Source organism: Protomyctophum bolini, assembly GCF_963924005.1.
Source record: "Protomyctophum bolini genome assembly, chromosome: 12".
Lineage (NCBI taxonomy): Eukaryota > Metazoa > Chordata > Actinopteri > Myctophiformes > Myctophidae > Protomyctophum > Protomyctophum bolini.
Window position 1 is genome coordinate 9,700,975 of NC_137873.1, and position 17,466 is coordinate 9,718,440.

The following is a 17,466-nucleotide window of genomic DNA, read 5'->3' on the forward strand; positions in this document are numbered from 1 at the left end:
GCAAGGAGTACCTGAGCTCTTTAAATCTTCTGTTCAAAGATCCAGAACTTTCCAAGTGCAGCTCACTGTTTTGCCATGAAGACACCAGGGCTGCGAATGTTCCTATATAGTATCATGCAAGACCAAGTTCAAGTACGGTACAATGTATTGCTACTTTGTAGTATATGTGACAATACCAAGATGCTTTGTTGCAATCCCAAGACATACTGTACATTACCTGAACAAACCTGAGGTGAGATACCAGGTGTGTAAGGAAACAAAAGGGGCACTAGTATCAAAATTATTATTAGCTCATGTGTGGGTCAGGGACAGAAACTTAAGCACTACAATACAATCCTGTACCCTTTTGCCAACCAGCCATCCAGTCCAGTATAGATGGCCTGCCCACGCAGCCCCAAGACGATGAGAGGGGTAGAGAGAGAAGTCCCCAGTTACACACCAGTACAGCATATAAACCTAATGATTGTGAGAACTGGGGGCGGGGGAGTTGAGAGAGAGTGAGCAAGAGAGAGGGGGGGGGGGGGGGGGGGGGGGCGAGGGAGAGTATGTTTATTTAAGTTTTTCGTCTCCCCGACTCAGACAGAGAGCAGACTACAGAGGATAATGAGAAACAGATCTTTCGAGGCAAGGGGAGGAGTGAGGGAGAGTGAGAATGGGGAGGTGGGTGAGGAGGGGGTTGAGGGGTAGGGGGTAGAGGGAGGGGGAAACTTGGAAGGCTTTAAAGAAGGAGGGACGAGGACTTTTAGGGCAAAAGGGGTGGGGGAAAGAGGGAGAGAGGAGCGACAGGCAGAGAGAGAGGGGGGGATGTCATGTCCAACGCCACAGGAAATAGTCCCTTCTATGTCCCCCAGCTCAGCTGACAGTTACCATCATAGCTTCATGCACAGCCAGTTATATTCCTATATATGAATGTTGGCTCACAGTACCATGTCAGTCCAGTGGTGCAAACCTAAAAGCCTGTTCTGGTCAGGTTCTAAGCTGGTCGATTGATTGATATTATTTAGCACAGTTAAGTATAAAATGAATAAAACAAGGGAAAGTGCCAGGAGGAGGCAAGAATCCCAAGGGGCTTGCCTCTACCTACAAAATAAAAAAGGTTATCAGGTTGGTGGCAAGAGACATGAAAATGTGTTTATTTTATTTATTTTTTAAGTTTTTCATATTTTTTTAATCTGATAACCTGGCAGCAAGTTGAGAATCAAGCTCATATAAAGTCATCTAACTTCTATAATAGGCTACAAAGTGTAGAACTGTATATAGCCAGCTACTCTTGCTGATATGAGAGATTGCAAAGGATAAAATAAGTCTGACTAATAGAAGCCTCCATGGTAGCTGTGGGGAGAGGGAGAAGGGGATTGGGGTGGGGGATTCCATGACTGACAAGCCAAAGGTCCTATGGGGAATGAGTAACGGACCAACTGGGGCTGGGAAACCCACCCAAAGGCAATTAAGGGTAAAGGACGACAAAAATATTTGATAAACTTTTTTTTTCTCCTTCCCTGAACGGGAAAGAAGAAAGGATGGCGAGAGCACTGGAATGAAAAACCGGTAGCGTACGTGTATTTCTGATTTATCATGGACATTTCGGTCGGCAAGGAATTAACTTTTTAAAACTTGCAGATATTCGACTAAAACAGACGGCATCGTTACAACACTGCAAAAAAAGTTACACAAGTCAACGTACAATCTTAAATCAGAGTGATATTTGCGCAATGAGACATACCGGGGACGCTTTCGGCAGCTTTTGGGAACATTGATGACATTTTGATCAAGGATATTGTTGTAACTGTACGGATACGGTTCTCTCTGTATCCCAGCCAGCCTCCCGGACCATTTCTCTCTTCGCTGCGGGGATGGGGGCCGCGCCGGGTCCGGGTTGGGAGGAGGGCGAGTTCGAGTTCAAGTTGGTTTTTGAGGAGGACACGCCGCGTCAACTCCTGCAGGGCCCATCATCCCCACTGCGCTCCTCCGAGCTGGACAGCAGCACCGCGGCGGCGGACAGACCCGAAGGCGCCCTGACGCACATTGAAGCCAACAGCAACGCTGGTTAGACTAATGGATTACACACAGCCTTATAATTTACTCAACTGGCAGAAGCGAGGGGCTTCGGTGGTGGTGCCTGAGATGATATGTCTAATAGCCTAGCGCGCGTGTGTGTGTGTGTGTGTGTGTGTGTGTGTGTGTATGCATGTAGGCTATGTCTTGTGTATGTATGTACACACACAGTCACACACACACACACACACACACACACACACACACACACACACACACACACACACACACGAACTTGCAAGTAGGCTTAATTCTCAATCTTTCAATTCACTCTCCCTCTCTGTCTTTCCCTCTCTGTCCTTCTGTTTGCCTGTGTGTGGGATATTCGTGTGTGTGTGTGTGTGTGTGTGTGTGTGTGTGTGTGTGTGTGTGTGTGTACATGTGTGCATGTGTGTGTGTGTGTGTGTGTGTGTGTGTGTGTGTGTGTGTGTGTGTGTGTGTGGTGGTCGGTTGCATGCTATGTGCAACCTTTGTAGCCCCTACAACTGCATGCCTCTTGTCTGTTGTGTCATACAGTGTGTGTTTCTGTAAGCAGGTTGTATATTTGTGTTGTGTACGTGCTATTGTGTGTGTGTGTGTGTGTGTGTGTGTGTGTGTGTGTGTGTGTGTGTGTGTGTGTGTGTGTGTGTGTTCGTGCGCACATGCATGCATGCATGCATCCATCCATCGTATCGTACTGTACCGTTTCTGCACTGCATATTTGCATGTGGTGTGTGTGTGTGTGTGTGTGTGTGTGTGTGTGTGTGTGTGTGCGTGTGAGAGTCCAGACTCAATGTGGTTCTAATCAGCTGTGCGTGTCAGTGAAGCTAACGGCTGCCATCTGGAGAGAGCAAACTCAACCTCTGTTTACTGAGCATGCACCAAATACACACCTCCCTCCATCATCCTTCTCTTTCTCTCCCTCTCTCTCTTTCTCTCTCTCTCCCTCTCTTCCTTCATTCTTCTGTCTACACACACTTGCACACGCAGTCACGTGTGTGTGCGCGCGCACACACACTCACACACACACACACACACACACACACACACACACACTCACCCACCCACCCACCCACTCGTTTGTTTCCCGCCCACATGGCATAAAGTTTTTGTTGCCACACCCGAGACTTGAACGTGAACTACAACAGAGAAGCTGTTACCTCATTGGATGGCTTAACCCAGGGATTCTCAAAGCGGGGTCCAGGGTACCCCAGGTGTCCCTCAGGGTGCCCCAGCTAACTGATTGATAGTTAGGAACCAAATGGACCCTTAAGGCCTATTCATCCTGTTTCAGGTGATAAGATGACCACCGAAAACTACAACACGACATCATGCCGCGGTTATAGGCTAAGCGACTCAACGCTCACCCCAACACATCTCTCTAGACTAGAGCCTTTACAGGTCCGTAACTCAGTCTGACAGATAAGCAAATATAACCAAAATGGGTCCATTCAGTTACATTTGTACTGAAATGAAAAAGGTTGAGAAGCATGGCCGCGTGCCTAACCACATGAATCCCGTAACCTGCTAGCATTCTGTGAAAATCTGCATACATTTTGGAAAAATAGACAAATGTTTTGGTACAAATCGGCGATCATTCGGTGAATATGGTGATGTGACACATACAAGCTCACAGTGCTTTGCGTTGCAACACGTGGTGACGGCGGTGGTGAGCTTTAGATCTGCTACAACAACAGTATATCGTTGCTGTCTGGACGTTTCTCGTTTACTTAATCTTTTCAAAAATAAATGCCCGACTTCATCATACAAGTGTGCCACACACAAGTAGTGAAAATAGCAGATCTACAACACATCGTGATTTTGAGCTTGTATGGGCTTTTTTCGTGATTTAAAAGTGTTCTAAACATTGGACATTTATAAACTCGACAGCGACGATGTAGGGCTTACGTGGTTTAAGGAATATTTCACTTTGTTGGCTTATTTTGCTTTAGCTCACAGACGTTCAGGAAGTCTCACTCAGTCACTAACATGAGCTGTTGTGGGGAACCGCCGTCACCACTGGCATTCAGGACATTTGCCATCTCATAATAATCATAATAGCCAAGCAGGAAATGCTACATTTAAGGTTGTAGTAGATCCAGTAAACATAGAGCAAAGTATTATCACTTGGAGGAGGTGATAGATAGCTTGTTGCTGGTAAATCTGTTGGAAGAGGGACAATTATGAAAAGAATATGGTGATTGTGGTGTCCATATATAGATCATTAAGGGGATGTGTTTTTTTTGTAGCTCTGTAGAAGTCAAAATGACCCATTAGCTCTATTTTGTAGTGCGAAAATAGCAGATCTACAAGCTCACAGCATGATTGCGTCGACATTTGTGGACATTTTTCACCTATAATGCCATGCCCAGAATAGGCCTCCAGGTTGATAGTCATTAAACTGGGACTCTTAAAACACTCCACTGATCCAGCATGGATTTCAGTTCACTGCATACACAAACACTCTAAAACGGTTTGACCCAGCAAGGCGGATGGATGAGTGTATAGTGGCTCACCACACCACATCGGGGAAATTCTGCGGTTGTAATCGTGGTCTGGATGGGTCACGTCCCTGCCCGAATGGCTGTTGTTTGACAAAACCCAAATATATTTTCTTGAGAATGTTTATGCTAATAAAATAATAAGACCTGAGTGGTCTTTATTTTGCTTCTGGGACTGTCCCAAATCATCAAGGTTTATATTATTTTAAATTAATAGTTATTGTTTAAGGGTAGTTGCGTAATGTTTTGTCTATATGGCACTATAGCAGTATTGGTGCAAAGCATTGAAGGCAGTTCTTTCCACCGGTCTCTCGTGTGCAATTTTTTCATAGGCTGTCCATTAATATAAGACAAAGGGACAAACTTAGTCAGCTCTGTTTATGCACATTTATTGGGCCTGTGTTGTTGAGGTAATCAGAACACCCAGCGAGCATTTCACCATCTCAGTACACTTTCACAAAGGACTGCGAGTGTGAGTGTAGTACACCGTTGGCTAATGGGGGCCTTGGTCATGCATTTCTGTGGTTAAAGCAGAGAAAAACCCAATTAATGGAGTTTAACAAGAATATGAATCAGCTAAAGGTAATAACCTTTGGCTGGAGCTGTTGTTCGTTCATCGTCCAGCTCCTTGTCATCTCGAAATTAGAAGCGCTGCCTTTGTTGCCAAGTATGAGCTACATACAAAGAATTTGGCAATTAATGCAATCCTACACATAAAGTGCTTACATGACATAGTCATGGAGGATGCACAACACATGTTGACAGCGTATACAGTAGAATTAAACATAACACCATACATTATGGTATGGCAACTATTAAAAATGTACATTGAATGTTACATTGTATGTTCTTAAGATATATTATCGTCGCTAACAGTAACAGTTTGGACGTGAAGTTTCCACCCAACAGCAACAATATGCAATGTGTTGTTATGGGAAGTACCAGGGCGCCCTGTTCTAGGATTTGTAATGGAAAACTATAGCTTAATAATAATAATAATAATAATACGGAGACTGAGACAGCATTAGTCCAAGTAGAGATTGAAATAATTGCATGTAATGACTCACAAGCATATAGTCCAGTAGGATATATAACTGGAAATCAATTGGTTCAGTTGCCTGTCCGCACACCTCTGCGTGTTCTAATTTCTCTCCATTGGTTTCAGAGAACCACCTGGCTGCCACTCATGGAGGCCAATCAATTGGCATCCCAACTAGCTCTTCGTCCTCAGCCAATCAGCGGGCAGGGATGCATTCCCCACCCCCCCGGAGGGCCCTGGTGAGGGAGTTCAGCGGGACCTATGAGAGCCTGCCAGCGCGCTCTGTGCAGGTAAGAGGACAGACAGGCAGACAGACAGACAGACAGACAGACAGACAGACAGACAGACAGACAGACAGACAGACAGGGCAGATGTATAAAGCTGAACATACACAAAGCCTATATTTCTTTCCCTTACTGTCTGTCTGTCTGTCTGTCTGACTGAATGTGTGCGTGCATGCGTGCGTACGTGCGTGCGTGCATGCGTGTGTGTGGCTGTATTTTTGAATGATTGATTGAATACTTTATTAACAGTGCAAATAGTACAGTGGTACAATTTTACAATGATGCTAAAACACAGAAATAACACAAAAAGCCCTATAAGGGCTTATTTCCGTTGGTTCTGCGTATTCAATTAATCAACTGTGTGTGTGTGTGTGTGTGTGTGACTGTGTGTGTGTGTGTGTGTGTGTGTGTGTGTCTCAGGTATCGGGGTCTCGTGTGTTAGAGTGCCCCAGCATCCAGATCACCACCATCTCGCCCGATGACGACCCAGCCCCCGAGAGCGCCAGCTACTGGGACACGGGGGGCGGTGGCGGCTGGGACCGCGAGCGCCTCTACCTCCCCCTGCTGGACCCGTTCTGCTACCGCGACGGTGGCGGCCCTGGCTCCCTCAGCCCCAGCCCCGCCTCCAGCCCCTCCTCCCGTGGCTGGCTCAGCCCCGCCTCCAGCTGTGACTCGCTGCTGGTAGGTGGTGTAAAGTAACCCAGCGGCGTGTTGTGAGCTTGTAGATCTGCTATTTTCACAGAATTGTATGCATTGGACACTTGCGAAATGGGACATTCTGCACAATGACTACTTTACTTTGTATTTTTGGTACCTTAAGCACACTTTGATGCCGATACTATTGTACTTTCATTCAAGTTCATTTTGAATGCCTGACTTTTACTTGTAAGAGTAACTAAACAATGTGAGTACTTTTTCCACCACGGCTGCCGCAGGTGGAGGAGGACGAGCTCAACGAGGCTGCCGTCAACTTCGGCCTGTCGCCCTCCTCCTCGTCCTCGAGGCCCACCTCCCCGGGGGGCAAGAAGCGGGCCTCGCCCTGCACCTCGCGCAGGGGGAGCTACTCCGAGGAGCTCCACACCGGAAGCAACACGGAGGCGAGTGACTCCTCCGCCTCACAGTCTCAGGGCCCGAACAGCAGCTATGAGCTCAGCAGCATTCCGCAGAAAACCAGGAAGACATCGTTGGAGCAGGTGATTTATTGATTGATTGGTTGATTGATTGATTGATTGATTGATTGATTCCAATGTTTCCATTGTGGTCCATTGCACTCAATCATCAGTAAGCCATACAATACACACAGCTTATCAGTAAAGGTTCTGTAACAGCAAGTTCAGCTGCTTTAGCAGTGAGGACTTGGAATGAAGTTCTTTTTTTAACCATTGAAATTGTTAGTTAGTTTGTTAGTTTCATTGATCCAAGCCAGAACACAATCGATCAATTGATTATTGATCCCCTGAAAATGCACGCGGCCCACCCGTCTGAACACGGCAGCCGAGTTTATGTTTGGTTGATCATTATGTCTGCTATGTCTGTACATACAATACAATACATCAGTCCTTGAGTACAGTGCTATGTACTCGCAGCTTTGTGTGTTTGTGTGTAACACATAGTGATTGGCTGAGCATGGGATGTGATGTATGACGATGTATGATGATACGAACGCTCCTCACTTCACACAAGTGTGATTCTTTTTAACACAGCTTGACTTTGGCAGAACAATTTGACCCATTTCCATCTCCATCACTGTACTTCATTAGCTGTCTAGTAGGGAGGTGGATCAGGAGCAGACTCCAGGCCCACTGCCAGAGCCCCATCAGCCCAGGAGAGAGCAGCAGACCCTGGGCATGGACTACTTGTCTGTTCCCCCTGCCCTGGGCTGGGGACGGACCCGCGCCAGTGCCCATAGTCCTCTGTTCAGGCAAGGACATCATATTCTGAAAAGCTACATATTATGTTTTCCGGGTCAAATTCTTCTTTAAGGATGTTTATTCTCAGCAGTAGCAGTAGTAAGGCCCCGTATAGCATATATTTCACACACAAAGGCAATGCAAGGTGCTTTATATTATGCATATTAAGGCATTCAAAGTCATAAAAGGAATTTAAACCCATAGAATCTAAAACATTGAATGTCATAGCATGTAGTTGTTGTCATCATCAATATTTTAATCAGTTTTCTAACATACAGTATGGAGAACTCAGTGTGAGTTATGAAGACGAAAGTTAATTTTGTCCTGGTTTATAGTTATACAGTAAACTGTGTGAAGTACTGAATTGGAAGTTTAACAGAGTGCCTGTATGTCCTTTGTGTTTGTGTCAGATCTTGGCGGTCTAATCCATAGTCTATATGGTCTAATCGTAACTGTGTGTCATTCATTGTACACTTCCAGGTCAAACGCCCTGCCACCACTCGATTGGCCACTGCCATCCCAGTTTGACCAATACGAGCTTCGAATCGAGGTGCAGCCCCGCCCACACCACAGAGCCCACTATGAGACGGAGGGCAGCAGGGGAGCTGTCAAAGCTACGCCGGCAGGCCACCCTGTCGTCAAGGTACAGCCTGACTAACTGACCACCCTGTCGTCAAGGTACAACCTGACTAACTGACCACCCTGTCGTCAAGGTACAACCTGACTAACTGACCACTAGACCACCCTGTCGTCAAGGTACAACCTGACTAACTGACCACCCTGTCGTCTAGGTACAACCTGACTAACTGACCACCCTGTCGTCAAGGTACAGCCTGACTAACTGACCACCCTGTCGTCAAGGTACAACCTGACTAACTGACCACCCTGTCGTCAAGGTACAACCTGACTAACTGACCACTAGACCACCCTGTCTTCAAGGTACAACCTGACTAACTGACCACCCTGTCGTCAAGGTACAACCTGAATAACTGACCACTAGACCACCCCGTCGTCAAGGTACAACCTGACTAACTGACCACCCTGTCGTCTAGGTACAACCTGACTAACTGACCACCCTGTCGTCAAGGTACAACCTGACTAACTGACCACCCTGTCGTCAAGGTACAACCTGACTAACTGACCACCCTGTCGTCAAGGTACAACCTGACTAACTGACCACTAGACCACCCTGTCGTCAAGGTACAACCTGACTAACTGACCACCCTGTCGTCAAGGTACAACCTGACTAACTGACCACCCTGTCGTCAAGGTACAACCTGACTAACTGACCACCCTGTCATCAAGGTACAACCTGACTAACTGACCACCCTGTCATCAAGGTACAACCTGACTAACTGACCACCCTGTCGTCAAGGTACAACCTGACTAACTGACCACCCTGTCATCAAGGTACAACCTGACTAACTGATCATAACTAACTGATCACATGACCAATAAATGAAGCCTCGTTGATTGAAATCTTATCTGAATGAATCTTCAATCTTCTTCAATTTGATATGACTATTACGAGCTTTGAGAGGTTTGTAGAAGAGTCGTATTAGCTTCAATAAAGTAAACAAATTACTGCCAGGACTACGAATAGTTTGACCAGGCCTCTAATCAATGGGTACTACAGGTGCTTTGACAACGAGTACAGTGCATGGGCATTGCATAACCGGGGGTGGGGCATACATTCCCGACTTGCATCTCTCCCGATCATCATTCCAGACTTGCACATGGTCCCCTTTGTAATTTCAAGGAAAAAGCTTGTTCAAACAGTTGCAAAATATCAAATGCATTCCTCAGACTTTTTAGCTTTGTTACGGTTTACTCTCAGTAAGTCGTGTTACGGTTTACTCTCAGTAAAAAGGAACTTGTCGTGTGTCCAAAGTGAGTTATTTTTGGTGAGCAACACAGCTGTGCGTGTGATGGTGTATAAATTAGGCTCAAGTGTGCAGACCCCGCAGTTCAAATCGGGCTCATGACTTGTGTCACATGTCAACTCCTTCTTCTAGCCCCGTCATCAGAGGTGTTTGTGTGTGTGTGTGTGTGTGTGTGTGTGTGTGTGTGTGTGTGTGTGTGTGTGTGTGTGTGTGTGTGTGTGTGTGTGTGTGTGTGTGTGTGTGTGTGTGTGTGCACGTGCACTGTTTCTCTCTCTACAGCTTTGTGGCTATACAGAGAGGAAGCCTCTTTCTCTGCAGGTTTTTGTTGGAACGGCTGATGACCGGTCTATCAGGCCACATCCATTCTACCAGATACACAGGTACTTTATTTATGTGAACTGCTGGAAGACCATCATCCGACCTAATAATTTTTAGCCCCACCAGCGGCGGGACTTTTAATTCATATGAACAAAAAGTATGGTTTCAATTAGACACCACACTCTTCATGATGACGTATGATGAAGATGTCACAAAGAATAATTAATATAGCTGCAATCAGCTATAAGACGGGTTCAAGCCCAAAAAGGAAAAATCACACTTGTGTGAAGTGAGGGGCGCTCTTATCATACGTCATCATCATACGTCATACATCATACATCATACAAGGGGTTGTCAACGCTGTAGTCCCATAACCAGAGTCAGACTCCATTCGCATGTATGGAAATGCGATTTCTTTGACGTGGCCAAAAAAAAGGCAGAAAAGTGGATCGATCAAATCATAACAATTTACTCATCGGGAGATCTAAAGGTCTTTTGACGAATGAGTCTGAGCTTCTTGAGGGATCCTCACGGCCCTCTACCATATTGCAGAATTTTATGAAAAACAATAGCACAGAACTGCCAAAACTGCTAAAATGGCACATTTTCACGGAAACAAAAGGGGTGTATGCACTTTGGGCTTGACCCCTAATATTAAAGTCAGGCAATTACTATAGGCTAATAATAATTCAATGATTCAGTGTATATTATACAGGTTAAGACTATTTGTACCATACTAAGGGTTGTCTAATAGCGTGGTTTCTCCTCCGCTCAGGGTGACAGGGAAGATGGTGGGCACTGCCAGTCAGGAAAGCGTCCAGGCTGGCACCAAGGTGCTGGACATACCACTCAACCCTGAGACCAACATGACTGCACTGTGAGTAGGACAGAGAGAGAGAGAGTCCTCCATTCCAGTATTTGTCAACTGCCCTTGTTTCACTGACGAAAACTAAATAAAAAACTAAGCTGTGATGACTAAAACTAAGACTAAATATATTGATAATGGGGGACTAGTGGAGAAGAGATCCGGTAGAACTAGAAGACAAGTCATTTTATTTTGAGCTCGGGTGTTGTGCTCTGAAAATAGCACATTAACAAGCGTGTTGATCAGCTATTTTCAGCATGCAACAAAGTATAAACAAACAATTTTGTCAACAAATATGCTGTAGATTTAGTCGTCTAAGTCAACTTTTCACATCACTAAAATATGAGTACAATATGTGTAAAAATAAAGTACATTTTATTCAACAGACTATGACTAAACTAAAATTGGTGGTCAAAATCAACACTGCTTCATTGCCCTCACTCCTCTTTCCAAACCCTGCTATCTTTTTCGTCTTTTTTATCCTTCTATCTCACCAACAACGTCTATGCTTATTTTCACATGACTTTCTTTGTTGTTACTCCATTGCAGAGCCTTCCATCCAACTCCTCTTACTCACCCTTTAAATCTTTTTTGAAAGGGGATTAGCTGTACTTATGTTATCTGAATTCTGGCTCGAGGTATAGATTGATAGAACAGTAAATTACATGTCGGCCAACCAAAGAGAGCAGTTTCTTTCTTGAACAAGTAATCATATTCTTTATATATTATTTTATTTATGACGGTTAGGCGGGGCAGCAGTAGCAGCTCAGGAATCAGCTAGGGGTAGCCGCTTTGAAGTCATAAGGTTGCCGGTTCGATCCCCCGGGTTCTCCTGGCTGCGCGCCAGTGTCTGAAGCAGATGAGCAGGTTGATATGTCTTGCATGGTTTCCTCTGTTATCGGTGTGTAAATGGATGAATTGGAACTATCAAGCGCTATATAAATGCAGTCATTACTGTTCAGTATGCATGTATAGTAGTGGATTTTATAGTTGGAGGGTTACTGGTTTGAATCCTCAATCTATCTACTACACTGTGGAGATCAAGTTTGGTTCCTCCACGGAGCCTCTGGCCTGGTCAGGCTGTCCAAGGAACCCATCATTTGTTTTCTTTATTTGTTTATTTATACGGATCCCCGTTAGCTGATGCCTAACTGACAGCTAGTCTTCCTGGGGTCCGACTCAAGAATAAAAAAGTACTAAAGAAAATGTACAGTATATTCTCAATTTATTACACAAAAGAAAAAATAACTCTGCCTCCGATAGCTCCACGTGATGTCCACCCTGTCACCCCACAAAGCAAAAGGAATGGCTCGCAACTCACATTATAGATGCTCCTCATTATCAAAACAGCAGCAAAGCAACGGCGTTGCGGTCTTCTTGCGGTCTTCTTTACCCTGTCATCACCCCAACATAACACTTCACTCACTCTGACATTTTGTGTTTATGTTCAATGAATTTGTGCGTGTCTCAGAATCGACTGCGCCGGGATTCTGAAACTGCGGAACTCGGACATCGAGCTGAGGAAGGGAGAGACGGACGTCGGCAGGAAGAACACGCGCGTGCGTCTGGTATTCCGTACCCACCTCCCCCTGACTCCTCCACTGGCCCCTCCTGGCCGCGTCCTGGCCCTCCAGGCTGCCTCTCTGCCCATCGAGTGCTGTGAGTGACCCATCACATGCACTCACACACCCCCGTTTATTAGCCTCGGTCCCAGCCTTACTCATCTGCGAAGAGAAAAGTCTGGTCACAACCTAAGGCTGAGTGTGTACCAACTGTGGAAGTGTCGTTCCGGAACATCCTTCAGATGTATTTCTCCCGACCAATCACTTCACGGAGAATGTAAACTGATTTGTAAAGCGTCAACGTCATTTCCTTGAGCGGTACTTCCGCCACAATCCCGCAACTCCCGCACCCCAACAATGATACACTCTACAGCGTAGGTCTTAACCAGCGTGCCCATTTATAGAACGACTGTGCTTTTATTTGAATACTTTAAATGCTTTGAAGTGTATTGCACAGTTCTGGCGTGGTTTCAGATGAATAGGTTATTTGCTTAAATATTTTATGTCTTTAACTTCTCACTTGTCTTTTGCCCCCTCTCTCTCCACTACTTGCTATCATCCCTTTCTGTTCTTCCTTGTCCTCTCTCTGTCTCTCTCTCTCTCTCTCTCTCTCTCTCTCTCTCTCTCTCTCTCTCTCTCTCTCTCAGCTCAGCGTTCAGCCCAAGAGCTGCCAGTGATAGAATCAGTCAGCCTGACTTCCTGTTCTGTGGAGGGAGGGGAGGAGCTCCTTCTGAGCGGCACCAACTTCCTGTCCATTTCTAGAGTTCTGTTCATGGAGAGAGGGACAGGTGAACGACAACAGACACGCCATTTTCAACCCAAATCATTTCTACTCTGGGCATGGCATTATAGGCAAACATTCAATGAAAATAGATCTACAATCTCACAGCAACATGACTTGTAGATCGGCTATTTTCTGCAAAGAGATTGCAGAAAATGAGGGAAAAGGAGGCGACCAAATAGATCTCTGTGAGACACCGATCAAATGACGTATAATTCAAATGCAGTGTGCAGTTAAAATCAGGGGGGAATTTTTTTATTGGCTTTCCATCATGTAACTATGGTTTCCATAAGTTGTTTGGTCGTATTGCAGATGTTCATGTCGCAAAAAACGAGGGTGAGGCTTGATTTCATAGGACGTGCCAGATTGATTTCAGCCGTCACATTTACCAACACTACGACCGAAAATACTAGGATCAGCTGTTTGCTATCACTTTAAAATGCCGTGCCGACGTGAGCGCACGCCAAAACCCACACTCGGATTTAAGGCAGAGTTGATAAATGAGGGCCTATGTGTGGATATAAGTATTCACTGTCTATGTAAAACCTTATTATTACTGCACATTCCATGCAATTCATGGTGCTTCAGTGATAAGGAAACTCATCTGTCTTTGAGCATAATAAACATTTCTTTCTATACTTTTATGACATATTGTTATTGCTGCTGTACTTTATGTCTATGAAACACACCTCTGACTTTCATGAACCCAAGAGGATGGCCTGGGCTACTGATTTTGGCGACCCCATGGCCTTTCCTCTTGTCTAGTATTACCCACAGGCCAAACTCCATTCGTGAACATGTTTTTGTTCATGGTGTGACAAAGAGGGGCGGATTCATAATGTGCCATTTAATCCCATACAAAAGCTGGTGAAATGGCATCTCTGACAGCAAACTCCAAACAAATGTTGTTGACCATAACCCACCCCTCACCTCACCCCCAATGTTCTCGTCAATCAGATGGAAAACTTCAGTGGGAGGAGGAGGCACATATTGACCGGGACAATTGCAATGAGGTAAGTTTGCGTGCGTATACATACGGATATGGTTGTGCGAGTGTGCGTGTGAGTGAGCATACGTTCATGTGAGCGTACGTGTGTGTGTGTGTGTGTGTGTGAGTGTGTGTGCCTGTGAACATGCGTGCAAGCGTGTGTCCATATAAAACACAGTATGCAAGTATGTGTGAGTCTGTGATCCATTGCGTGTTCATGCTGCCTGTATACTCTCCCCCCAGTGTCTGCTGTGCGTGAGGGTCCCCGCCTACAGCGACCTGTCCGTGAGTCGGCCCGTGTCCGTCTGTCTCTACGTCTCCAACGGGAAGAGAAAGAGGAGCAGCACCCACTGTTTCAAGTACCTTCCCAGTGAGTGTCCTGCCCGGAATGTCCCAAGGTTCACTTATTTATATCTGTTCTGTGCCTCCTTATTCTACATCATTTTCAATCATGTTTTGTTCAATTTCAAATGCGTATAACTCCACGTATCATTAATTGTGCTCGGGAAATGTAGTTATTGTGGGTAGATCATTTATTATAAAAATGGATAGTCACAGTGCTTGATTGTGATTGGCACCCCACTGTAAAAGATCTGTAAATGTATCAGTATCAGTGCACTAGTGTTGTGTTTACAATGCTCACCATACCATGCCATGGATGTATTACCATTCACATTTATTTTTCCTATGATGGCAGGGGAAGAGGAGCACTTGTTTTGATTCACTCTCTACACAGGAAGGGCATCTTCGCTGTTCTGAAATCACTGAAAACCATAGTCTCTTTGGGCCAATTAAATTAGGCGGTAAAATAAGGAAAGGAAATAAATAAAAGATTATGGGTAAATGCCCATCACACGTCATCCGAACTCATGCAGACAAACATTCACATTTTGGTGAAATAGCACATTAGACATGTTTTCTGTTTATGGATAAATAGTTTGATGAATCATTTCACCCCTAACATTGACTCCCTTTCAGACCCAGATAATATTTTGAGCCAAGCTTGCGCCAAATGCCCACAAAATCCTTAGTGTTATTTTAACTCTGAGAGTGTACGAAGAATCGAATGGGCCCCATTCGAACCTTTTAGAGTTCTGTTAACCCCCAAGATTTCACAATGCAGCTGTGTGGTTCTGCCACTTGTGGTGTGAAGTGACTGTACAGGAGTGAGTGTAATGTAGCAGCTGTCATGTGGTGGCGCCCCCTGGAGTAAACTCTTCCCCCCACTTTGACACTTGAATTGGATCCTCTTCAGGTGACGGACTGGACCAGACAGTGTGTATATTCAAATGTAATACTGTACATGAAAGACGTGACAGTCTCTGTTTATCCTGCCTGCAGTCATGTTCAAAGAGGAGGATCCCCTGCTGTCGCGCCCATCTGCGCTGCCCCTGGAGGGGGTCCCCATGTCCTCCATGGGGGTCCCCAGCAGGGGCCACCATCTGAGAGCCGATCCCGCCACCGAGGACAGAGGCCTGGGCTTCCATCTGCCTCCGTACCCCTCCGCCTACTCCCCTCCCTACCCCGCCCCTGGCTACCACGAGGAGTACTACTCCAAACCCGAGGCTACTGCCGCTGTGGAAGACCCCGCTGGGTCCAGGGGAACGCTGTCCGAGCGCCACCCCAGCTTTGAAAACCTGGAGCTGGGCTTCACAGAGCTACTGCCGCCCCTGTACCCCCGCATCCCGCAGCCGCCCTCTCCCTCACCTTCTCCGTGGCTCGACTCGCCGTATCTGTCCTCTTCGCCCTCACCGTCCCACTCGTCCTCTCTCAGCCCCTTCCCCGCTGGGAGTCCCATCTCCTCGTCTCCCCTGCCGCCCATGCCCTCCTCCCCTTATCCCCAGTACTCTGCTTTCCCCCAGGAGGCGTGTCCCTCGCCCCCCTCCAACCTAGGCCCTTATCAGGACTTCTACCCAGCACCCTACCCCCAATACAAAGGCTGGGATCACCAGGGCAGGGCTCTGGGAGCCGGCCAGGGGGGGGAGAGGGACGCTCAGACTGGCTCCAAGATGCAGGAGAGTCACCTGGAGTTTGCCAGCTCCTCTGCCATGCATCATATTACATTAGAAGAAGGTGAGATTATGTTATCCTTTCACAGTCGTCATTTTAACGTAGCATATCATGGTGAATGCAGCTGAAGGTAATACTGCTAACTACAAAGGTGTGCTCAGCGCAAATCTTTGCCAGGAGAAGAAATATGTGACGCAGTATCATTACACTGTCTCTCTCCTCTGTCTCTCTATGTCGGTCTGTCTCTCCTACACAGTGCTGCATATCTATTAAGCATGTATTTCGTATCATAGGTGCACGGTCTGTGTGTGTATGTGTGTGTGTGTTTGTGTGGGGTATGTTAAGACACGAATACACAAATAATATAATCAGATGTGGGCCTAATTTAACAGCGTTTATTCCCCATGAATGTGCGTATGCACACATGTCAGGTGGTGTAGTCTTTATTTTTGAGCGGTGCAAGCCGCTCCATCATTTGAGTTTGTGTGTCAATATGTCTATTAGTCGGTAGCAGCACGTTTACTGTGGTTACCTTCATGTGGGTCTATTCGTCGGGTATCATCATCATACATCATCATCATGATGAAAGGCACCGCTCACTTCACATTGGTGTGAAGTTAACCACTGTAATAGCTAGCTAGCTAGACAGACAGACAGACAGACAGACAGACAGACAGACAGACAGACAGACAGACAGACAGACAGAGACTGATAGACTATCTCCTCTCTCCACAGTGACAGAGTTCATCGGGGAAGATATCCGATCTTTCCAGTCAGCCTCACAGATGGACAACCAGCCACACTGAGTTCAATGCGACTACAGCCATTTGATATTGAGCAGCATCATTCTATTCCATCTGCACTTGGTATTGAGACTCACTGCTGCCACTAGAGGCAGGATTTTAATACCGGTACACTGTTGTATTGATGACAATAGGTAACTGTTGCAGTTTTATAAAAAGGGAGACTTAATGTTTTTAACCTGTTTTCCATATAAATTATACAAGAAACCTTGTGCGTGTGTTTTATATGTTGGTCTGCCGCACTAAAACTGTCCGTTGCATGTTTGGGCAGTCATCTCTCAGAAAAGCTTAAACGTTCTGGGTTATAGAACTGCCGGTGTCGCACAAGCATAGTACAACACCTGGTAAGGTTTTATGGAAGGCAGGTGGGAACAAGTACAGCCACAATGGGCTCTATGCACACAGAATAACTATTCCTACTTCCGTACCGTACAGATGATAATAATTAAGTCTCTGTTCCATTTAGTGTACAGTGGTTCTCAAACTCT

General features: G+C 45.9%; 1 protein-coding gene across 2 annotated transcripts; it reads left to right on the forward strand.

The window, feature by feature from the left end:
- The first annotated feature begins 1,416 nt into the window (after positions 1 to 1,416).
- Positions 1,417 to 17,178, forward strand: nfatc4 (nuclear factor of activated T cells 4). 2 transcript variants are annotated; one of them, XM_080777483.1, is made up of 14 exons: positions 1,417 to 2,046; positions 5,701 to 5,864; positions 6,279 to 6,539; positions 6,794 to 7,051; positions 7,619 to 7,779; positions 8,249 to 8,411; positions 9,931 to 10,031; positions 10,745 to 10,846; positions 12,306 to 12,493; positions 13,044 to 13,184; positions 14,135 to 14,190; positions 14,409 to 14,535; positions 16,028 to 16,238; positions 16,911 to 17,178. In XM_080777483.1, exons 1-14 carry the CDS (start codon positions 1,854 to 1,856, stop codon positions 17,065 to 17,067), a joined length of 2,283 nt encoding a protein of 760 aa, XP_080633609.1. In that variant the 5' UTR covers positions 1,417 to 1,853; the 3' UTR covers positions 17,068 to 17,178. The 2 variants fall into 2 exon arrangements, with proteins under 2 accessions (XP_080633609.1, XP_080633608.1); XM_080777482.1 differs by having other exon boundaries at positions 15,507 to 16,238; positions 16,911 to 17,106.
- The last annotated feature ends 288 nt before the right edge of the window (positions 17,179 to 17,466 follow it).